The sequence below is a fragment of the Athene noctua genome, chromosome 14, assembly GCF_965140245.1.
Source record: "Athene noctua chromosome 14, bAthNoc1.hap1.1, whole genome shotgun sequence".
Classification (NCBI taxonomy): domain Eukaryota; kingdom Metazoa; phylum Chordata; class Aves; order Strigiformes; family Strigidae; genus Athene; species Athene noctua.
The window spans coordinates 16,319,202-16,344,505 of NC_134050.1; the positions used below are offsets into that span (position 1 = coordinate 16,319,202).

The 25,304-nt window shown below is 40.8% G+C and overlaps 1 protein-coding gene across 13 annotated transcripts in view; it reads right to left on the bottom strand.

Annotated features, from left to right (window-relative positions):
• Nucleotides 1-25,304, bottom strand: part of PTPN5 (protein tyrosine phosphatase non-receptor type 5) — an 85,633-nt gene that overhangs the window by 31,873 nt on the left and 28,456 nt on the right. For 10 of the 13 annotated variants that reach the window (XM_074917933.1, XM_074917940.1, XM_074917939.1 and 7 more), the window contains 3 exons: nt 6,584-6,765; nt 5,535-5,654; nt 3,619-3,702 (listed from right to left, as the gene is read on the bottom strand). In XM_074917933.1, coding sequence (XP_074774034.1) covers nt 3,619-3,702; nt 5,535-5,654; nt 6,584-6,765 — 386 coding nt within the window. The remainder of the gene's footprint in view (nt 1-3,618; nt 3,703-5,534; nt 5,655-6,583; nt 6,766-25,304) is intronic. The other 3 variants (XM_074917944.1, XM_074917942.1, XM_074917941.1) reach the window with 1 other exon arrangement.

Genomic DNA, 25,304 nt, shown 5'->3' on the forward strand with positions numbered 1-25,304 from the left:
GAGGGCCAATGTCAGGTCTAGGTACCAATTATATGTTACAGATTCTAGAGCTGGTACGATGACACAGGACTGATTTTACTGGTGATTTAGAGCAGTGTAAATCCAAAGGAACAAAAAGTACACCATAGAAATTAAGCAGCTTTTTTCTATGTTGAAAGTGTGTGGAAAATAAGGAGCTGCCTAAGACACTGGAAGAAATGGTTATACTTAAAAGTGATGGGATTAAACTAAATAATAGAAGAACAGCTCTGAAAACCTATTTAGGAGGGCTAGACAGCTCAATGCTGGTTCTCTGCAGCTGCCTGGATCTTAACACACCATTGTATGAGACAGAAGACAGACAGCATCACTAATATAAGCCTCAAGCACTCTATCCAGCCCTTAATTTTCACTGTGATTGCTAACCTCCCAATGCATTCTGGTACCTGAGTGTTCTCAGAAAAGTACTTCAAATGTCAGCTGAGGTCTGCTCTCCTGAAAAATTTGCTCTGTGTGTAGAGTGACAGATTCCCTGATACAGGAATGAGCTGGACTTTAGCATGTGCACAGATCAGACAGGGCCTTTGTTCTCTCGGTATCACTTCTGAGAATCTGCCTGACCACCATTTCTCAGCCTTGTTATGTGGCCCAACAGTTACTGCTCTACATTAAAGCAACAAAGTACCTGTATAAACCACATTTTCTCCCTTCCCCAGGAAACTACTAAAGCATTACTCTAAGTTACCACAGTTGCTGAATAAAAAACCACATAAGCTGCTTTTCACTGGTATGCCACCTAGTATACACATCAGTGTGGGACTGATGTATCAGGTCCATCTATAAAGAGAGAAGGGTACATTTGGGAAAGAAAGATTTCATCATAAAGGCGCTCCTCGACGTAAAAAGACCCCTTCAAGGTCCCTTCTAGGCAGCACATCACTTAAAACCCATTGAGAGAAAGAAAGAGAGATCACTCAGCTGAGACAGAGGGAAAATAAAGTTGCATGAAGACGGCCTTCTATCTGTTGTCCACCAGGCTGGGATGCTAGAAACCCTGCTTAGCTCCATCACTACATTATTTTCAGTGTTCTGCTAATGACTATTGCATACCTTATTCCCTAAATACTGGTAGAAGCAGATGCTTTCAAATTGCGAAGCAGCATGCTGAGATATCAGAGTAAGGTAACCAGTAGGTAGGAAGGAACAAGGCTTAGATGCTCTCTCTGAACAGCCTCTCCCTTCCTAAGGCTACTATTAGAGAGAACATACTGGGCAAGGTGGACCACTGGTCTGAACTCATAGGACATTTCTTATATTCTGATACTCTGCAACTTACCCAGAGAACAGACTGTCACACAGTGACATATGTACCTCCACTCTAGCTATAAGACTGTTAGCACAGACCACTGGAATACGAAACAGAACAAGCTTGACTACACGGAAATCGTAATAAATCCATTTTCTGTACAAAAGTTTTAAGCAACACTTAAAAATGGGCCAAGTCTGCTCTAATCTACGCTGGTATAAGTGTTCATTTGCAAGGAGTTACTACATATGCAAAGCAGTTCAAACTGAGATCAGAATTTTTGTGCACAGAGAGCTTTCATTTAAAGTTACTTTCTGTGCTAAGAATGGGTCAGCGATGTTTCTATCCACAAAGAAATAGGCTAGATATGCAGAAAAATCACTACCTGCTATTCTGATTTCCAGCTAATTACCCCCTGCTATTCTGATTTCCCTGCTATTCAATCCAGAATTTTTGGGCACAGAGAGCTTTTATTTAAAGTTACTTTCTGTGCTAAGAACAGGTCAGCAATAAAATGTTTCCATCCACCAAGAAATAGGTTGGATATGCAGGGGGGGAAAAAAAAAAAAAGAAAAAAAAAAAAAAAAATCACACCTCTACTATTCTGATTTCCAGCTCAGAATGTTTTGCTGCAAAATTACCTGGAATTCACACAGTTCATCACAACTCTCAGATGTCTCATTTTGTTCTTTAATGTTTGTAATTACAAAATCACCAGAAGTTTATTTTTTGAGGACAAAATTCATCTGGATAAGGAACAGTGGCATCAAAAAAGCAGAAAATAGCATAAATCCACCTAACTTCCAGGCCGACATCAGTGATCACAATAATGGAGGCGTTAACACTAATTACTATGCCTTGGGAGGAGTTTTAAGAAGTACCTTCACCCAACACATTAAACAGAAGATTTTGCCACTGTGCTGCCTCTGAGTGAGCTTACCCATGGTATGTAACACAACAAACTTCCTGCTGGGGAGTGTGGCCAGCAAATCAAAGGAGGTATTGCTTTCTCCTTGGCACTGATGGAGCTGCACTTTCAATACTGTGTCCAATTTTAGGCCCTCCAGATTAAGACAGATAAGGACAAACTGGAGTGGGCCCAGTGGAAGGTTACATAGGAAGTCGGGGGTCTGGAGCACATGACCTCTGAAAAAGGTGGAGGGAATTGGGCTTGTTCAACCTGGCAAAGGGGAGGCTGTGGTGATCTAACAGCCACCTACAACTACCTGAAGGGCAGCTCCAGAGATGATGTTGCCAGACTCTTCTTGGTAGGGGCAGCTGATACCACAAAGGACAATGGCCACAGCCTGCAGAAATTCAACTCAGACATTAAGCTTTGGGAATTTCAGATCAGGCATTAGGAAAAAATTCTTCCCCAATAGTGCCATGCAGTCATGGCACAGGTACCCAGAGAGAAGATACACCTCCTTCCCTGGAGGTTTTCCAACCCTGTGTAGAAAAATGCAAGGCTGACCTTATCGAGTGTTGGCAACAGCCCTGCTTCAAGCAGATGTTAGACTAGCAATCCCTAGAGGTCCCTTCCCACGAACAGTCCTGTGATTCTATGATGTACTTCATTATACTGTGCATCACTCAAACGGCATGGATGCAGAACAGCTTCATCTTCCTGAGCTACCTGACGGTGCACTGCTGTAAGGACAGGAGATGATGTTCCCCCTGTATGTTCAGCAACTGCATTCTCATTCTGACAGAACAGTATACAGGGGCATGGAAAGCCATGTTCAATTAGAGCTCCCTAAAAAGAAAAAATTCTCCATAACCTTCCCATCTACCACATAACTTTGTGCCAGTTACACAATCAATGGAGAAACACAATACACTGCCTCTGCTCCCAAAGAGCTGACAGCTAACTAGATTAATCGTAGTCATGCCTCTAATCTTGTTCTGCAGCTGAGGCCTTGGCCTACATCTACAAGGGCATTACGTTCACAAGTACACTGGTGCTCTGGAACAGCATCTTCTGCCACTTAAGTCAATGGGTGTTCTGCAGGCAATTCATAAGGCAGCAATATTAGATGGTCCCATTACTGAACCATATCCCTTCTATTTACGTGAAAATGGTTTGCCCATCTGTGGATTCTAAGAATAAGAACCATCAGTGTAATCCCCAGTTCATCAAGAAATTGAATAAGGGTAAGTGTAGTCGTGACTCCTCTACAGAAAGCAAGCAGATAATTATATAGAAATAGCCCCAAGGATGCTGCTTTACAATCAACTTAGCCATAACATCAACAACTTTGGGCAAATTGGACATCTTATAAAACCTCACTGAAAAAGGGCATGAATATGATTTGCACAGTATCATAACTTACCAGAGATCCTACAAATAACAGTCCTAGAGAAGCTAAAGACAGCAGGATGTATGATACCACAATGCTCCCAATTCTAGTCAGGTCCTGTGAAACAAGAGAATTGACAATGATTCATAAAGTATTTAGGGGCACAGTATCGCATCTGCATGCATGTTCTTGGCAAACTGTGTATTCATTCTTGGATTTCCCATGCAGATTTAGTCATACCATACTCTAGTCTGTGGAAAAGCCACCACCACCAAGAAAAAATGCCAGGCTTCAGAGAAGACTGAAACTGAAACCCTCTTTAAGCCCCAGCATTTCAGAAGGTCTAAAAACCAGATTTCACTGTGAAGGCACACAGGAAATCAGCTCCCTACCCTCTTGCATTGCCAAAATTTAGATCTGGATCCACAACTCAATTTTGCAGCCTGGACCAGTGTAATTTTATACTGTGGCAAAGGGCTTCGACAAAAGTTTGGTACTGCTCCCAAGTGTGGGGGTCCTTCCATAAAACCCAGTCACAGAGGACTTTTCTATGCTTTCTACATGTTCTGTGAAATACCATCAGGTTCATTCACACACTGGCAGTGAAATTTACTCCAACATCTTAGTCATGGTTAAGTAGTTTAGAGCTCAGCCTATTCTCAGTAGTAGGTGCAAAATTCAATTCTAATGGACTTCAGTGGGCATGGAATTTTATTTTGTTTCTGACCCATTAGTACAGCTCAAGAGAAATTCAAAGTTAAGAACTTTCATTTGCTTATTTTCACATCAGAAGATTTCTTTGCCTTTACCGTTTTCAAGTCTAAATTTGCACGGTAAATAGTGCTATTATAAACAGTCCCCAAATATATGCATGAACATCTGCACAGAGCCATAGTTGGGGTGTTCTTGTGGTGCATTCTAGGAATTGGTTTCCTCCACACAGAACACTTTAAGTCAAAATCCTATAAATAAGGGATTTTCTGTAAGGAACAATTTGTTAACAATTGACCCACTGCAAATAAGACACAGGCAATACTCTACGAAGAGTTCTGATTGTGCATAATAAATCCAATGGAGAAAGGTCAAAGAAAAGGTGCTTCTTTCAAATAACAAAAGAGCAGGTGACATGCAGCTCAAAGATTGTTATGAAAACACAAAAAACAGTCTCCACTGTACTTCAGTCACAAGAGGCACTGAGTCACATCTCCTTTTTGTACTGCATAGCCTATGCTACAAAGATTACATACAATTAATCTAAGCATTCTGATAGCAAATATATTTCACCTCATTTTTGAAAGTAACTGCTCAACATTTAATTAAGGTTCTGTCCACACTACAGAAATCTGCACTGGGTATAATTACCCCAGTAATTTATCAGATGAATCATACCGGTATGTGTGTCATTACGTCATGGTGAGAAGCAAAGCAATTTTACTGGGGTAGCTTTGTAGATATAATTGAATCTGTAAACCCAGTACACCTGAAATACTTTTACTGCACATAGATATCCTCTAAACACTCAACAAAAATAGACTTTTGTGACTGAGTATCTTGTGATTCGCACCCTTTATGTGGGTTGATCCATTCTTCCATAATTTAAGCTTCTATCCATCCTAATAAATTAAGTTCCAGCTCTCCCTTTACAGTGGGCTAAACCTTAGTGGGCTGATTCCTTATTGCTTTGTTTCATTTGCAATCATTTGCACGTTATGAAAAATCTGCTGTGCTGATCTAACATCATAGCCAAAAATTCATCCCTGTACCCTGAAGATAAAATCTGGATCTTTTATCAGAAAATTCTTTTCACTGTTTCAGGACACACACACAATCGCAGCAGTCACTGTATTATATGAAGTACATGTATGTTATATTTTTAATCAGAAGGGATATTAGAAGCACCACCCAAGGCGACTGATATCAACTATATAGAGAGGAGTACAGTGACTTACCTCCCCTTGATCTGACAAAAACCGTTTAAATGGGGTAAGCAAGTAAGACAGCAGGTCAAAGGTATTCTGAGATGCTGGGATGGTCCCGTAAGTGCTATACCACAGCATCATGCAGAGAAGCTGTGCAATCAATCAGAAAATACATAATAAGCATCTCTCATTATACAAACATTCATTTTCATTTCAAGACTGCATAATTAACTAATTTAGTTCTCATTGATTTCATGTTGATCATCATTTTTGCTTTAAGAAGTCAGGTATTTTCTAGGCTGTAGCTTGACAAGAATAAAAAGACTGAAGGCTAAATGCTCAGCTACCATTAACTAGATGCATATCACTGAGTTAAGCAAGCTTACTCTGCTCTACACTAGCAAAAGAACTGCCCACGGTAGCCTGTACATCAAAAAAGCAACAGATTCTTCCGACTTCTGAACTTTCAGCATCATTATGTTTAGCTCAAAACTGGTAATTCAGTGAACTCTGTATGTTATTAAAAGACTATTAAGGCCTATCTCATACTGTGCAAAGCTCTCACCAATAGCCATATTCACACAGGCATCCCTATAAACAGATACAAACACACACATGTTGAAACATTTCGTCTAAACCACTTAAGGTTGCTGCACGCACCACAATTAAGATAGAACTGCAAAGGCAACAACGCTCTATTTAACACCCTCACAGAGAGGTATATCCTCATCCCCAACCACAAAGGGCACACTGCAACTTCAAAGGATACACCTCCCAGTCCACTTGCTAACGAGATGGTTATTAACCCCCATACGTATCAGTTACAGAAAACAGATTTGTTGGGAGATGGGTCATTTGGCAAAGAAGGCTTTTGCAGAGGGGCAGGGAATGGGATGGGAGTCAGAGACAGCAAAAGGCTGTCTGCAGAGCAAGGCTGGGAGAGGTGCCTGCAGAAACGAGAGGACTGCAGCTATGTCCATCGCTACATCTACAGTGAATGAGGAGGACACCACCCAAACCAAACCAACAAAGTTAAAAGAAGGGTCCCAGCATTTCAAAGTGATGACAAGATGCCTTACCAGTATCTGTGAGAGGACAAACAGATACATGTTGCCTCCAGGCATTAATCCATTCCACTGGTCAGCCCAACCACGCAGTGCCGTTTTCTGGGAGGTTTTCAGGGACTGCTCCTTCCTGTTCAGCTGTCCTTGTTGCGTTTCGGCTTCATCCATTGACTCCATAACAGCTGGATTGGAAAGACCTTCACATGAAAATGACATGTGCAGGGAATGAATAGTATGTAACCCTGCAGCCCCCGCAGAGGCTGCAAGGGCTATTGTTTTCCTAGAGACGATGGTTACCTCTCAGTTCTGCATCAGTAAGCGCGGCTCAGGATTCTGAGCGTCACACTCTATTAGTGCAGCTGTATTCACCTGCCTTCGTCAGAAAAAAGTGAGTGTGGGCGGATAAATTATTTTCCCTTTCTTTCCGGAGGTGCAGATTCTGGGCTTTGTTGTTAATAAATTCTCATTTACATCGCTGCACCTTTCCGTTTCTACTTTTTAAAAGAAACCATCTGTGCTATTTCCTAGCTCCACACTTCCCAGCTACATGGTGGCAGAGAACCCATTTTGTCCCTCCCATGCCTCAATTTCTCTATTTCCCCTTATTTGTATGCTTTGTCTAATTTGATTATAAATTTCTGAGGTAGAGGCTGTTTCAAGTTATGCGTCTGAAAAGCGCTCAAGGGCTCTGGGTTTTGGCTGAGTGTCCTAAAGGCACTAATAAAACAGATTTCATTCTAATAACCTACTTCTTGGATAAATTCATACTCAAGAGCTATTTAATAATGTTGTAATGCTATTCTATTCAATGGAAATATGCACTGGAGTGGCTAATCCCTCAGTAACACTATTCTGAACACAGTCTGTGTAGACATAAATTAATTTACAAGCTAAAAGGAGGGAAAGATCAGACCCATTTGATGTAAGTACTATTGAATAACTTCTTCCTGCGTGAGGAAAGCCCCAAGGCTGCCCTATGTACAACACAGTAGCCTTAAGCCTAAGCCAGCCACCTGTGCCACATCGCTGGCCCTTCCATGGTTTGCTGAGGTCAGGTTTCTACAAAATGTTCCTCTCATCAGACGTTTCTCGAAATGTCTCACAATAGCAACTCTAAGTCAGATATGCATCCATAAACTAGCCACAGCTCTAATTACGCAAGTGAAACACAGGATCCATGTAGCAGCTGAGGGTTTGGCCATTGGTACAGCAAAGTTTTATTAAAATATCCTGTTCTGATTTCAAAAATACAAAAATGTGTGAGTGGACAGGAACACGAGATGTTTACTCCCACTCTCCTCTCACTGAAAAAGACCTTAGGACATCCATCCCTGCACAAGAGAACAAGATCTTTGGGAAACACTGATGGCTTCCTCTCCAAGGTTCTCCATTCCCACAGCTACTCAGGAACAAAAGGGTCATGTGTAATGACTGGGGAGACCCAGAGATGTAAGGAGGAGCACCTGCAAGGTACTACGAGCTACCTTCTCAGGAGCTCAGGTTACTGGTTTCTCATTTTCAAAGTATCTCCAGTCAGTTTATGATGGGTAGTGGTCTCAACAGAGTATTAGTTATATGTGGCTATTTTAATTATCTTTACATGGGTATTTCTCAGGAAGTGTAGAGAATGTGCATCTAGTCAGACATACACGCATGTATGTAACACCATAGGTATATACTGAAATTAACTATTTGCCAGGAAGGACTCAGTACAGGTCAATAAAACATGGAAAAATACAGAACTAAAGAGGTACAGTCAGAAGTCTCAACAAAACCAACCTGTATTTCTCACAGTGGTAAAACTTCCTTCAGTTTCACCTGTATCTCTTTAATGCTAGAAGACAACTGCTTGAAAACAGCACTTTTCAAAGAAAAGCAGACAATTTCTGGAATATAGCTCAAGAGGTCATGGGAGCTCTATCTCTCTGTCCTTCAGGCTCCAGCTGGTAATCTACAGCTCGTGAAACCCCCCCCAAAGAAACACTGAGAGCCGAGATGCAGTCCTTGGTGTCCAGGGACACTGACCATATGCTTAACACCTCACTTTTAATACCATGCTCCACAGAACTGGACTCAAAGTTCTCCAGGAGCACAATACAGTGGCCACATTAAGCAGCCACAGTTAAGGCTGCCTAAGTACTTCCAATACTGACCTCTGTTTTCCTTTCCTGTGATGTGCTAAAACTTAACAGTTAAAGTGAAAAATTTTCAAGCTTCCAAACTGCTTTATGTCTCACTGGATTTGGACAAGAACCGAGGGGAAAACCCTTGTTAATGATTGCCAACTTTTTCCTGCTATTTTTGTGGGATGTTTATGCTCTGTGATTTGGAACAGGAATTTGAAATTTAGCAGGGACAGAATCTTGATGTCAGAAATTATTTTTGCCATCCATGCAAAAAGACATGCACCTGTGGCTGAGATACAAACCTTAAAAAAAAATGATCTATTTACATACAGTCTATTATGGCTTGTTCCTAAACTCTCTTTCTGTTCTCACTAAGCATGTTTTAAGTTCTACTCTTCCTTTATCTGCATTAAATAATGTGTCTCTGTCCCTAAGAATGGCTAATGAACCTACCGTTTTTCCAAATTTTAGTGATTTCATTTCTTGGATACTCCTCCCCAAAGCTCAAGATAAAATATACACAGAGCAGAACTAGAACATCTTTGGAAAGACAACCAGAACAATGAACCAGGGAATGCAGATTTCAAGCTCAGCTTTCAACTGTTTTTTAATAAGTCATAATATTTCATATTTCAGAACTCATTTTAACTGACCAAAAGCTCATTCACCTGCCTTGTGCAGCAGGTAAACAGAATTAGTTTGATATCTGTACAGCCTGAGATTTTACAAGGTCACTTCTGTCTAGGTTGGAAACAAAACCCTGACTCCAGTACGATGATGTGAAGGTCCCTTAACCACATGCCTTCTGGAACAAAGACGTCAAAGTTAGGGGACCACTCTGTGTCTGTAACCATGGGGATCTATGCTTCTCCACAGCCCAGAAGCCCAATTCCTGCTATTTCAGTGTTGTCTAGCAACAGCTGTACAATTGTAGGAGTCACATTCTCCTTCTTATGACTGGCCTGTATGAAGGACAATAGACTACTTCTACTTTCAATTATTTTCACTGCGTAACGTAGAGATCTGGTCTATGGACCCAGGAACCCAGGATTCCAGCTCTGCTGAATTGATACTGTTATCAACAGGCATTTTCACTAATATAGTAAATAGTGGGGATAAGAACTAAAATAATGAGGAACTGTCTGAATTCAAAGATATAGGTTGTATAGATTAAGATTCATGTCTTGGGTATACAAAGAAATGCCTTGGATTAATTAAAGTCCACTCAAAAATTTGCTACTCCAAATCACAAAAGATTAGATTATTACTTTACATAATGATGCCCACCTAGGGCTCTGTATTGATTTAACTACGTCAGCTTTAAACAATACTTCAATTACCATTCATGCTTCATCTTGCAACCCTATATTCCTGTATTATTTGTCCTAAGAGGGCCTGGGTTCTTTCAGTGCACAGATTAGGTAATAAGTGAGACATCAGTAAAGTTTTCTTGTGTCAAGGTCAGCGTGAAGGTCTTGAGACAGCTGACAAGGATGACTACACCCAGGAAGAGTAAATTAAGCCACTCCTCTGCTAGCAATTTGACTGACAGTGAAATATAACATGGATGTTATATCCTCCTGAATTTCTGCAGCATGGAAATTGGGATTCAAGTTCCATTACTACTAGTGCTTTAACACAGGACTATGCCCACTAGATAAAACCTTTTGGCATAAGAATTAAAAGGTCTTTGACATCTGCAACAGCCATATGGCTTGTTAAAGCAACTTGAAATTTTGAAACAGTACCATAAACTTTACCTCATCCATGCTGTTAAGGAAAGGAACTTTCTGGATCAAGCCAGTGATCCACTCATCCTGGTTTTTTTCCTTAAATGTAGCCACCAGTACAAGCTGCCAAAAATAAATGGCACAACACTTTGCTACGGAATAGTCTATAAAGGGAAACATCTTTGTCCACTCACAAGGTAACAGCTGGCTTCTATAACTCAGACAATGCCATTTTAAAACCCGTGCCTCTATCTCTTTCTTTTTCTGACTTCGTATGTGGATAATAAAAGGCAGAAGAATGAAACAATACCTATATACTCTCTGAAAAAAACACGTGCGTATAGTACAAGACTTAACCGAAACACTGAAAGGCACTATAGTAACAACAAGTAAGTCAACAGTGCCTTGCAATAACAAACATGCCATGATCCAATCAAATGCTGCTGTGGGAGAGGCATCAGCAGCTCTGTAACTCAACTGATTCATACTTAGAGCCTTCAAACAAAACCAAAACTGAACTAAAACAAGCCCCCAGGACCACATATCCTGGCTGTTATTTCCTAATGAAGTTATCACTTTAAAAGAAACTTGTGTCCTCTTGCACATGGGTGTTAACTGACACAGCTCCATTGGCACACTTAATTTAACAATGTATTTTTGAGATGAAAAAAGACATGTTCCTTACCAAAATGATTTTTATAATAGAAATAAAATGTATCCCAGCAATGAAAATATAGTGCTCATACAGTTATTTGACTTTTAGTTACATCCATCACACTGTGGTTGTGGGAATTACGCTTCTGGGGAATTGGATGTTACTGCCTTTTCACTGGGAAATAAAAATGTTGTTAATGGTCACTGCTTCTTCATTTGTGGTGAAGTCCCCAAGCTCTGTGGAATGACCTGCCAGACACACAAGACAAGAGGGAAAACTGGGCCTTACCTGTTCTGCCAACTCTCAGGCTGCAGCAGTCATCACACCACAGCAGCTCAGCTCCACTGTCCCATGTTTGGTTTACATGTGTAGAGATCCATATCCCTCTGACCCTGTATCTTCATGATGGCTGTGCATGGCAAGAATTTACTTTATAGAAAGGGACCACACTGTAGAAGCATTGCAGAGTGTGAACATGCCAGCTGTCCTTCACATCCATCAAGATTACCAACACCAGAGTCCTAAATCCACATATACCCTCTGCATCTTCAGACATCAAAATACAACTGCCTACCGAAATCACTGTCTCCCAATTTCCAGCTAACTACTAGGGAGACCTGCTATTGATTACAGAACAGTAGATGAATGTACACTACTGATATGGGTCTGCAAATCAATCACTTATTTTCACATGCACATAAACTGCATATGCAGGACACAGCCCTGGCATTGTACTTCATGTATCTGGTCAAGCACTCGTTAAATTTGCAGGTTGTAAGACATGCAGATTGCAGGCAAGTCCAGACACTGGCAAAACACATCAAAGCTGAATGAGCTGCCTCAGAGTGCACATGAGACATAGTTTGTGCTGGAGGGTAAAAAGACAGCTCATCTAATCAAAGAATGGAGCTTTAGGAGAAAGGTATTGGCTAAGAAGACACATTATCTTTCTTGCTTGCCACTGCAGTATTAGAAGGATGATAACAGAATAATTAGCTTTTGGACCAAAAGTCAATTTTTCTTTTGTACTGCAGCGGCATGGGAGGAAGCAGGTAAGAGGAAGGGGGCCTTTCATACTTGCCTGGCAAACACAACTCTTCTATACTTAGAGTCCTCTCTCCACAGGAAACCAACCGATGGGTCACTATTCTGCAACTCAGAAACTTTTACTGAACTTTATAAATAGCCAATCTCAGATATTAAAGAGCTAAGTATAATGACAGAAGCTGCATCATTACTGTTTACAGATGGATACAACTTGCTACCTGTGAAAGCCTGTTCTTTCTTGATGCTCTCTGCACTTCTAACTCATCTGACAAATTATGTTAAAATTACACCCAAGATCTAATGAGCTGTGTTGAAAGCTGGAAATGTTATTTCCAACATTTGCTGTAATCCTCAGAATGCATGTCTTTCTCTGGCTCCTGCATTATCCATTTTTTTTACCTTCCCAGTCATGACATGATACTGACTACTTCTACTCTACTTGATCCCTGACCCACTCTGTTCACAACAGTTTGATACATTTACCTTTTCTAAGTGGATGAATAAAACTCTGACTAGGAGGAGAGCATCTAGTCCTTAAAAGTATCCAGATTAAGAGTTGCAAAGAAAAACATTCCCAAATGCACCCTACAGCTACCTACTACTGCCCTGACTGGAGATAGAAGGGATTTACAGCAACGTAATTGTCTCAATACTTCTAATTCCACTTTGGAAAAAGTTGAAGCTTTATCTGCCAAGAACTTGTGGTTGGGAGCTCTTACATTTGTATTGCAAAACCACACAGAGAGCTACTTCAGAAGATACCAGACAGCTTAATTCAAACACTAGCAACAATCCAGACAGATCTACATACCCCACTAGGTTTATCACTAAACACTGCAAGGCACCAAAGCAATTCTAAAATTACTTTGGGATCTAACTGGAAGCCTGTTAGATTTATCCAGTGGCCCTTTGTAGGACTGCAAACTGTAACTGCAGATTTCATTCTCCTTTATGTGTACCAGAGCTTAAAGAAGAAATAACCCTGACATACCATTAATGCAAGTAAGAGGTCCAAGCAATTTTAACTACCATCTCTGACACAATACAAAGGAATGGAAAACTCTTCACCAACACTCAGTCTACATACGAGCAACCTGGTTGTCAGTCTCCTATGTTACTTATTCTAAGATGAAATTCAGTTTATGATTTCTAATGCTTTCAGTTTGCACTAAGTATATCTACTCCAGATCATAAGAATTAGATGGGCCAAGCTACCAGGATTCATAGCTGTGTGGAGAAAAACTGAAATGTGTAACATTCATGGCTTGTATTTGCAATGTTTTTGCTAAAATGATCGCACTGGAAGTAGCCAAGAATATTGGTATGTAATTCACCCTGATTCCTGGATTGATATGCCCATCAAGAGGAATTCAGCAGCAAAAGAGCTCTCAAATGACACTGTTTCAGCCTCTCTGCAGACTGAAGAAAACACCACCCCATGCATTTCATTGCGGGGGAGCGGAACGGGGGCTGTATGTTGGCTTTTTTTGCCTATCTACATCAGCTGAAAGGTAAAAAGTTCATCTGAGAGATTGAAGTCTGGAACACAAGTCTGGAAAATTCTGCAAGAATGATGCACACTACAGCTTTAAAACAGCTTTTAGTAGTACAACCACTGATACAAAATGTCTACCTGCTGTTGCTTAGTCTATAGAAAAAAAAATCTGCTTCAGTCCTTTTTGAAAGAAAACTACAGAAACTGATAATAAAATACCACAACTTTTATTATCATTACAAAACTGTTTAGAAAGACACCTCCCTAATACTGAGTGAGAAAAAGGTTAATTTACACTTGTTTGACAGGACAACCCACAAATATAATCAATTTTTCTTTGCACTCACTTGTCCATGAGTGGCAGCTAGCACACTTCAAGCCAGCAGCCTCATTTTGAGTAAGTCAAACCTTCTCGGTGCAGAGTTCTTGAAACAACAGTACAGAGGGGAATGTGTACCATCTACTAGCCACAAAAGGCACTGGAGTCTTGCACTTTTCAAGCTCAGCTGGTAGAGTTTGGCTGCTGCTTAAGCCAAACTCTGATTTCCAAAATGGAAAGACGCATCAAGAAAAAAAGAAAGAAAAGAAGATGGAAAGTCACGCAGAAAATCTGTGGGCAAGCAAGACAGCAAAATGAGGTCTACATATTTCTGGTCCAATGTTTCTGCCCTTTTCCTGGCAACATTTTTAATGAACTTGGAGAAGAAACTTTGCTCTCAAGTAAATTCTGCTGAAAAGAATATGCAGCCCCTTCTCCCTGCTGGTGGGCTGCACAGCTCCATCCATAAATGGCCTATTCTCATCTCTGAGGGAACAGGAACCCAATGCCAGAGTGTGCGAGGAGAATAGTTGCCTTTCCACTCAGCAGCTCCCCGCTGAACTGCTGAGTCACACATTTTCTCTGCATTCATTTTCACACTGCTCCCACTCAGTCCACCTGCCACTTCATCTGGGATGGGTGGGAGGAGAGAAAAAGAGGTGAAGACAGAAAAAATGTTCATGTTCACCCAGGACCATTATTATGATACTGCAGGGTCGCATATAAAAGCAAGCCTGCAAGCTGCTAGAGAGGAATGGAGAAAAGAAATACCACATTGCAAGACAAACTGCCTCCCCTTCTTCAACAAGAGTGGACTGGCCAGGGAACAAGTTGCAAACCTCATCTGACTCCCAATCAGTCACTGATGTTATGTGCTTGCTGGTATGTTCTGCAAATTTCAGGCTTCAGATTAGGCCTTGACGTTTTCCCTCTTTTCAGTCATTTAGAAGAACTTTCAAGCTGCTGTGATTTTTTTTTTCAACAGTCCAACAGGTACTGCGTAGCAACTGACTGGCTGCCACAAAGAAGTGCCACAACACTAAGTGCCAGTGCCATCTGGATAGATTCCAGTTCTTAAGGGCATCTTCAGCTGAGTTGCTGCAGTGGAATAGTTCACCAGCCCCAACTTTCATTGTTGAAGCAGACGAATAGAAAATTCTTGCAGTTTCCATAAAACCCAAGCATAACAGGAGCTGACATCTCCTACTACCTATTAAATTCTTACGTAGAAAAGGGACTCTGCTATCAGTGGTGGGATACATGTTTATCATGGTTATAGAGGGTCCAGATTGCTTTTAGGTTGGGCTGTACATATGGAAACACAGGAAACATATTTAACTAAATTATCAAGGTAGTAAATTTTTTCTTAAGATTTCTGGACAGTACAGCTTATAGGTCATGAAAAAAGAAAATGCTGATAAGCCTCCTAGTTTATTAAATCAATGATCTGAAAAAGTGCTTCTGGAACTGACTTTCAGACTAAACCAGGACAACTGTGATTAATTTTCAGACTAATTCTTAAATCTACTGCTACTGTTAGTATTCAGTAGAAAAACTAAGGGCTTGTTAGGAATTAAATAAGAATTTTGTTTCATTAAGCAGAATTAGCAATTCAAAAAGTAAGCCTGTTTCTCCCTGTGAGAGTCTGTTCTTAGGTAATGTTCAGCCTCGCTTCTCACTAATTTTTCTGGTGCAAGTTTGTTCACTTGAAAACGTGCTTGTGCTCTACAGGCCTGAAATGCACACAAACCCCAGCCTCAGAAGAGTTTAATGACATGTCTATCAGCTTCCACTCCCCACTCCCTTGAGTGTTGCTCAAGAAATAGTTAATGAAAAAATATGATAACTGCAGTGAAAAAAATGGGAAAAAGAAAAGCAAAACTCAAAACCCTCTCAAATTTCCCTGCCTCCATACAGCTTTTTTTTTGTTCCAAGTAGCAAAAAGAACTTGGAAACCACAATTTTACAAGACAGCACTCTGGTCTATGAAGTCATCCCTGAAGAGGGAAGGACACAGCCTGTTACCAGAGACTGCTTCATTGAAGGGTGAGACTGGGAAACTTCGTTTGAGCTGCCATCAAACTCTTGTTCCTGGAAGAAACCAGATGCTCAAGACAGCACTCCTCCCAGACCTGGAATCCTACACAGTGCTACTGGCTGCTTAATATACCTAGCTCATCTAGTGTCAGAGAAAGTAACTTATTTGATCATCTCACCAAATCTCTAGTCCATAATAATTCATATGAAACAGAGTTCTCAGCTGACACTACTCCAAATCAGGTGTAAGCCTCAATTAACAGAAAATCATCAGGCTCTCTGCTCTAGAAAGACAGGCCTCCAGGTTCAGCAAAGATGAACCACCAGGAGCCATCAGAAGCATTAAAGGACTGTCAGATAAAGCAACCATGTAGGAAGTATATGAGAGCTACTGTCCCATCTGCTGGGGTCTGATTCTCCTCCAACACTTGTTATAAACTGCTATGTCTCTACTAATAATGGGGGAGTTCCTCTTAATTTCCAGTGCAAGATTAGTTATGCCTTTGTCCACATATAAGTCATACTCCCGCTACTAAATCAAACACACAAGAGGTTTTTCTTAATGGCTCTACTAATGCTTACAGGTCTTAAACACAAAATGTGTTGTTAAGCATTGTCCTTTTTCCTTTTCTCCTGTAAAATGTGTCAAGTTAAAGGATATGTTATTTCTTATGGCAGCTAGGGCCCCTAGAGCAGTGTTTGCTTCAAAACAATTAAAATATTAAATATGGTGTCAAATTACAGCTCTTAAGTGAATGCAGACCCTCGGCAGGCAGAGACTGTGAATATTAACTTCTATCACACCCACACATAATTAGCATTTGCCATCTTTCAATCAGGGCTCTGTTCAAAGCTTCTTTTGTTTTCTGCATAAGGCTCTTTTCTCCTTTCCTATTAGACCCCTTACAGAAGGTCCATCTGATTACTGCTTAACAATTAGATGCATTTTTATTTTTTTTTTAAATTAAGAATACATTTCTTTGTTATGCTGTTTTCTTCAGTGAAAGTTCTCAAGTGCCTGGTGATAATTTTGGAGGTGCCTTCAACTTTTGTAAACAAGTTGACTTTCAGTGGAGTTGGTTGTCCCAAATTATTCTCAAGCCTGCAAACTGCCTTTAACACTGAAAATGGAAACCCACAAAGCAGCTCTGTAATTCCACAGTTAAAAAACTATGGCTTTGACTGCTCATGAATCAGCTTTGCACAGACAACATAGCCAGGGAGAACTGTCAACAGCACAACAATGATGCAGATAGAGAATTCAACCCTGTACCTCTCATTCTGAAACAGGATAACCAACTCTCCCCTCCCAAACCCAAATTATAATTTTTGTGCCTTTAGCCTTTAACTACAGGACATACTTAAATGTGTCTGAATGCATAATCAAAAAATAGCAGCAATAATTTAAAACCAGTCAAACAGTCTCTGTGATACAAGAGTGAATCTGACAATTAAACAAGCACATTCTGTTTTCATGCACTGTTGAAAGTATTTACTATTCATACTACTATTATCTGAATTGGTGTTAGCACACTTATATTGCTTGAAAACAGCGTATTTCTTCTCTTAAATGAATAACTTCCACAGTTCTCATGCTAATACCAATGTGTATTTCCGATTTCTCTTCAGTGACTCACTAGCCTGGTGTCCTGTAGGTATTAAATCTGCCTGGTGAATGAGAGGGTTTGCACCTTGAAGCAGATGGGTGATATGCTGGCTTCCTGCCAGGTTCAAATGGGAACACTTTGATGACATTCATTTGGGGATAACCAGCTTTACTGAGTGACTAAAAATCTTATGCCCTGAAGCCTTCTGCAAAAACATTTAGGAAAGCCACTATCACATTCAACATTTATTTCAAAGACATTGTCTTTCCTGAGCAAAGTAAATTATATCAAGACTGGTCTCAACAATCATCTTCAGCCACAAACCTGATACATGTCTCAAGGGTACTACCCCAAGTATCAGCATTTCACTTTCTTTCATGCATTTAAAAAAGCTATGCTTGCACTGCTTGGCTTCCTCAGAAGGCAATGGTATCATTCAGATACTGTAAAAAGCACTTGTATAGGTAAGGGTGTGGACATAGCAAAACAGGATGTCCACACTCAATTTTACCTCTGTACTAGAGTGTTATTTCCACCAGGGCTACTCTGTTATGGGCCCAAATAGAAAGCCTGCACAATTAAATATCACTGCTTCCAGTTCAGTGCTCTGTTACATCTGTAACTGCAGTGCCTTCATGTCAGGGGCATGCTTAGGTTATTAAAACCAGGATATGTATAACGGTCTCATTAATCTCTCCTTCTCCCTAGCTAACCACATAGCAACAGGAAAAGTGAATAGTACACATAGAAAGAGGTAACAGTCCACTTTGTTTACTTGTGTCTCATCTATAGGGGTTCCTATGCTGTGCTTATCAACATGGATACACAGCCTTAATAGCAAACTAAAAAAATACAACAGCTTGTCTTCTCATCCTCTTCCCAGTGAGGAAACATGCACAGAGCAATGTTTTGTCTAGATAGATAAGCAGACATGCACAAGTTGTTACAGATCTATGTCAGAGAAGGTGAGACAAAAAAAGCACACGCTGATGATGAGCTTTGCAATTATTCTGGGAGGATTTTGCACCACTTGCCTGTAGTCAGGAGCTTCACTCTAGAAAACAATCCACAGAAACAAGCCTCTCACAGATGCATGCATCCCAAGGCTCCATTTCGTCTGGGGTGACTGTACCTCACACCACACAGCCTCATGCTGAGTTACCTTAGCAAGAGCTGACATTAATCAGCAGGTCTGCAAGGTGGCAAGCAAAAATTCTGTGGAGACCCATTTTGGATCCTGCATCAGCACAGCACTTCTAGCTCCAGGGCCAGCTTGGTATCAGCTAGCCTAGGGATTTTTGTTCTGTACTCCAGTAAACAGTGCAGAAATGCTCTTCGATATCTTAAACTGAGACCATGATCTGATGTTACATGGAAGCAGGTGGCGGGTATGCTGCATTTGTGGGAGGCATGGCTGCCAAGGAGGTACACTGAAAACCTCCCATTGCTACAGGTATAAAGTATCTCCTATTCTGAAGATGAAAAAACAGCAAGTTATTTTCCCACCTCATCTATGCAACACAAACTGGGGCTATTTAAAAATGTTTCCTCAGGCCTTGATTAAAGCATTTCTTCCTTTTCAAAAGCTCCTGATTTCATAACATTTATAACTCAGGTCACCACAAAGGCACCGAACATATCCTTATGGACTCCCAGCTGCCCCACTGTTCTGTCTCCATGTTGAAACACTGCTGTATACAGAACGTATTCTGAAATACAGTCAGCCACCTTCCATAGCTTGTTCTTATGAAGTGTGGGTGACAGTACATGTCAATGGGAAGCAAGATTTCATCCACACAGCTATATTCCTGCTATGCTATCCAGAACACTTCATCTGCATTAACAGGAGATGCCAAACACCTCATACCAAGCCTCTTCCCACACTGAGGTATACACTTGATTTCAATATGAAGAAATTAAACCTGCACTGAGTAATCCTGTAAATCTCATTCTTACCTTCTAAGGACCAATACAGTGCTTTCAAACCCACATCATCTCTGTCTTCCTCCACCTGAGACAGATTCTACTAGAAGATTTTTTTCCTTGCACCCCTCAACTCCTAGTGACAATTATCTGCAACACACTCTCTTCGTTCTTTCTCCTGAAAATAGCATTAATTATGCTGGAAGATCACAAGCAGAATGGACAAGAGCGAGCTACGTTTTATGCACCACCCAGGAAAAAGTACTGTGATCTATTTCAGATATGCTGAGCAGAGCCACAAAAGATGAATCAAGGAAATATCAAGTCCTACTTTTGCGGGATAATTATAACATTATAGTCCATCTTTTCATCTCTACAGGTCTTGAAATGGTCTTACCAACTGAAAAGACATAGCATCACTGAACCCATACGTGCACCCAACAGAAATAGTACTTCAGTAGCATGCAGAAAAACCTCAAGAACAAAGGAAGCTTCACCTAAGAGCTGTTGCACAAGCATCTTCCTCTATGGAAAATAGCACGGGCTCTTCAATGTCCTGGCAAAATATATTCAGAACCTGCCAGTATCAGTGAGCACACAGGGTGCTAAAAGGGGCCATTTTGAGAGCCCCTGCATGAACATGACAGAAAGAAAAATGACCTATTCTGAAAAAGCTTTCTGTATTTATCTTTGTCTCCCACAGAAGGCATACAAAACGGGAGGCATTTAGAGTCTTTCAGGAGTGCTATCCCTCTTCCTGAAAGCCTGCAAAATTGGTCAGATGAAACTTTTACCTATTTCAGCAGGAACATTGCCTATGCAAGAAGTTGGGGCCAAGCCTTGCAGCCTAACCACCTCCTCTCCTATTTCTGGGCTCAGAAGAGATCTTTTTAACATACATGTAGTGAAGACAAAGGCATTCAAACTGCTAAAGACTTTGCAAAGCGGCAACTTTGGACTGTCATCTGAAGGTCAGTCTCCAACATACAGTATTTATCTGCCTATTGTCAAACAACTACTGGAGCAGAAAGGCGTTTTAATAGAATATGTTAGTTAATTAAATCTGGAACGTTAATGGGTTTTTCATAACACTGTGGCATTCTATCTATGAAAAGCAATGAAAAAATGGTTCTATTTAAAAGTCGTAATAGCTGTAGTCTTTGAACATATGCTTAATGAATAAATCTGTTAAGAAAAAAGGCCTGTGTGTATTGGAGGGGGGTAGGATGTTTGTTCTCACTTAAAGCATGCCATGATGGCAATCATCAACAGCAAATGGCCTCCATTGTTGGGACTAAACAAAATTCCATTTGGCCATTTACTTTCAGGTGAAATTGCTTTTTTTCTTTTAAATGACACATTCTTTCAGCTAAAAGGCTGAGTTGAAAATAAAGCAATGCCAGATTCATGTTATTAAGGACACCTGATAAGCATTCATGCTCTTTGGTTGGTGCAAAGAACCACAATATAGTAATATCCAGGCAGCTTGCTACCACAGCATGGGGTACAGCACGCAAGAAGCCAAACAGACTACAGTGAAGAGGCATTCAGATCCCATGGTGAGAACAGTCTAACAACCCAGTGTTAGCACATATCGTAGTGGTGGGCGCAATTTCAGGGATGAATTATATAGTATACAGCGCAACATAAAACCTGAAGATAATAGACTATGTAAAGGTTAGATGACAGCTATGATGGCAAAGCACATGAGAACAAACTCAATCTACTGGGTTTCCATTTCCCTGAGCAAGTGGCTGAATCTAGTAAGATGCTAGATTGGTTTGTGAAATCAAAAATGCCAGTTCCTTACGCTGGGAAGCAATAATGAAAAATATCCTGTTATGCCATAGCTGGCTGGGTATTTTTAAAAGAAGCTTGACAGACACTGCTAAAATGCACCCCAAAAAAGTCAAACACATCAATATTTACTCTACTCCTCTTGTTCTCCCAAAAGCTCTTCTCACAAGTGCCAGAATCTCACCTTTCTCTACTAAATCTGAGAGTTTAAGCTCCTCAGTTCCACTCTGAATCTCCTAAGGAAGGTTCACCAAGACAGACTCCCCTTCCCGTTCTTTCCTTCAGTAACATGGTTGAGTATGACTCTTTTTTCACAACATCGCCAGATCTCAATTAGAAGGCGCATTTTGTGGTCAAAGGGCCCGGGGAACTCCCAGGATGCATTCAACCAGATTTCCTAGTGCAACACACTGCAGCTGGAAATCTAACAGCCAGGTGAGACCATGCTACTATCACCTCTGCTTTGACAACTCTTCTCAGGCAGCAGGGTTGGGAGACTGCTCCTCGCTGCTTTCAGACAGTTGAGCGTGACTCAACACCTGCTCTCCATCAGCTTTTCTAAGTTCTCGGTCCTTACAGTCCCTCCTCTTTAAGAACTTCTCCTTGTGAACATGCAGAGCAGATCCAGATTAACAAATATCAGAGATCATGAGTAGGTGGAAAGAGATAAGAAGATGCACAAAGATAAAGCAAGCCTCAGGTTCCCAAGACTTCTTTTCTGAGAGAGAACTGCAATACAATGAAGAAAACATTCCAACATTAAAACCTGTAATTCTTGGGGATGGTATTCCCCTCCCACTCTCTTCTTAATGCTATCCTTATTGAAATACTTTTCTCATTGAGGTTTCTTGCATTTTTCCATGGTGACAGAGATGTCACCAAAAGGCATAAGGAAAGCATGAAACCTCAATCTGCAAATTGGTAAGGCAGAGGTCTAGAAAGCATGATTTCCAAAAGCAGTAGAGGTTTGAGATACTGTGACAACAGACATTAGACTTCCAAAGAGTGGTCTGCTTCAGCTAAAATAGCATTTATAATACTGTTGCAGGCACACACATGTCAGAAAGGTTCTGTTCTCAAAAATTACTACCACTTTTACCAGGCTGATTTTCAGCTTATTTCAGCATGTAGTTATACGATTAGTTTGTCCATTAATCAATCAATAAATCAATCAATCAATCCATCCACCAACCCAAACAGTGACCACGAGGCATGCATAAACTTGGCTTGTAGCTATGTGCCCAATTCACTGGTTTGGATCCCTGAAACAGGCCCTTTGGTATTTATGACCTCTAAAATGCTGTTCTGTGACATTAAACCAGGTCCTACAAAAAACACTCTCCTCAGGTAACATGAAAGATGAAAGTTAAGCTAGACAACGGAGTAACAGCAACAAACAGAGAAAGGAGAAAATAAAATAAAGATGACAAAAGTGACAAAAGATGTGAGTTTGAGAATAATGGAAATGAGAATATCTGATGAGAAGAGGTGAAAGAAGGAAGATAAATACAAAGCCACAGAGAAACCCACAGGAGGAGGAGGAGTGTGAAAGCCTGGCAGAAGGACTGAGCAGAGACTAAAAACAGCATCTGGCAGTAGCTCAAATCAAACAAGGCAGCATATGCAAGAAGTGCAGTACACTGAAAACTTCCTTCCTCTTGGGGATTAAGTAACCTCTGAGTTAGGGTAGAGAGTCTTCTCTCCCTCTCCTCTGGAATACCTTGCTATAAACTCTGAAGCAGGAAAAAAATCTAGTTAAACTTTTCTGTGATCTTCATTTCCCAGTTGTCACTGTGAGTCCTTAATGAAAATTTTCAAAAGCAAAGCTGCAGAAATCAGACACTGATTTTGATTAATTTTTCTAATGGGAAACATGATGGTGGATACCTCCCCCCTAAATGATTTAGCATCAAGAGGCCAGATCTTCAAAAGGTCTAGGAATTTTCAAAATCCCCAATCCAGCCAGTCAGGACCTAGTTCTGCTGAAAAAATTTTTTTCAAAAGATGGGCCTAAATTCCATTTTCAAAAGCGGATTAAAATTATGGAGTCTATTTCACAGCGAAGGACAATGAGACAATACCGCACAGTTGCTTTCTAAACTGAGACTGGCATGCTTTTCAACTGCTGTCTACCATATGCTTTTGCTTCCTTTAATTGTGTGACTGCAAATACAGCATACGAATGCTGTCCATTTGTCAACTCACGATTAAGAAAACACGGGTGCAGTTGTGAGAACATCAAATACTACAGACCGGGCAGCCTGAGGACAGGCCAGCATCGCACATCTTCAACTGCAGCAGTGTTTATGATATTTGCACCTGCCCAAAACCTGAGAAAAGTCCATGTGGGGAAGTACTACAGCACTAGCAAGGGCCTAACGTAACCTCAGTTCTCCCAACACACACAGGGGTGAAACAAGGGGGGGCCAAGGGGCCAAGCCAAGCAGCGCCATTTCTGGGAATAAATACCCCACCGTGCCCCACCTGTTTTGTGTCGTTGTGTGTGTCCACAGGCTGTTACATCTAACTGCACAGCAGGAACAAGCTACAACTGTGATTATTCCCCGCTATGACTATCCAGAGCAGGGTTGTAACCGGAGTTTGCTGTTGCTCTCCTCAGGTCCACGTGCCCCCATTTCCTTCATCAGAAACCAGGAAGAAAGACAAAGATGATGCCACCCAGATCTCACTCTAACACAGATAAAGCACATAGTCAGATTTATCTTCTGTAATAGTCCCTATTGATGAAGATCAAACTTAAAAGGTGAGAACTACATACAGAGAGGCAAGAGCACGCGAGGGGAAGGCTCTCCTAATAGGAATAGTGAAAGAAGGACTGACAGAACAGTCCTAAATAATCCTTGGAGGAGAGTGATAGCCCAGAGATCCTATCTTCCTGCCTGTGTAGTAATGGAAACACAGTAAAATTTACTTTTACCTTACACTTAGAATCCCAATCTCCTAAGGACTGACAGAAATTGTTTTAAAAACCAAACTCTGTGATCTAAATACAACTGTGTACTTCTGTTAGCACTCCTGGGTCATACCATATTAAGTATATCTCAGTGTCCTGTCAAGATATGCTCATGATTCTTGATGAATCTTTAAAGTTTTCAAGTTACATTCTTGTATTAAGGTCCAAAGACAGAACCAAAAATTGGTGTGGTCAAATAAATATGAATATGTGAACCCAAACTCAGGTGCATTCCACTTCATTTGGTTATTTTTTTCATTGCAAGCACAGTACAGCATTATCAAGCAAACAAGAGGCAGCTTCATCTCATCAGTTTGGAAAGAAACCCAAACCATTCTGTCACTGCAACTGGAATTGTAGTGTTTATCTGAGAAAGACAGAGGCAGGGTGGAATGCATCTGGAGGAAAACAGATGTACATCCTTCAGGAAACCAGGGAAAAACTCACACCTGCTGGGGAAGCAGCAGTGTAGTGGTTAGAACACCTTGCTGTGGAAACCCCAAATCACGAACTGGAGCTTTGCACCAAAACACTGTGCTAGATTAGTCTGTGTATATCTTTTACTTGGGGTCCTAGACTGAAAATGACACCACACCACTACAAACTGCTGTCTGCAGAAACCTGCATGCTCTAATCCAGTTGATGTGGCCTCCTAGGCCTTTTGAAGTTCAAGATAAACCTTTGTAGTGGTTCAAAATTCGAAAATGCATACTCCACCAATACCAAACTGCCAGCATTGCCAGAGACCAGCCAGCTTCACAGTTTTCTAGTTACAGTGACGTGATGACTGGCAATCTCTCCACAGTGACCTAGAAGGTCATTCAGCAATACAGACCAAGGTACGCACCAGGAAATGGATTCTGTTGTGTTTTCATGTATGATCCCCAAAAGGTGACCAAAGGGTTCCAACTTTCACTGGAACTTCAGTGGAAGACAAATAATCAGTTTCCTTAAATGCCTCATTAAATTCCAGTCTGAATAAGAGTATTATCTTTGTTATTAAACAAAAAGATATCCTTGATACTG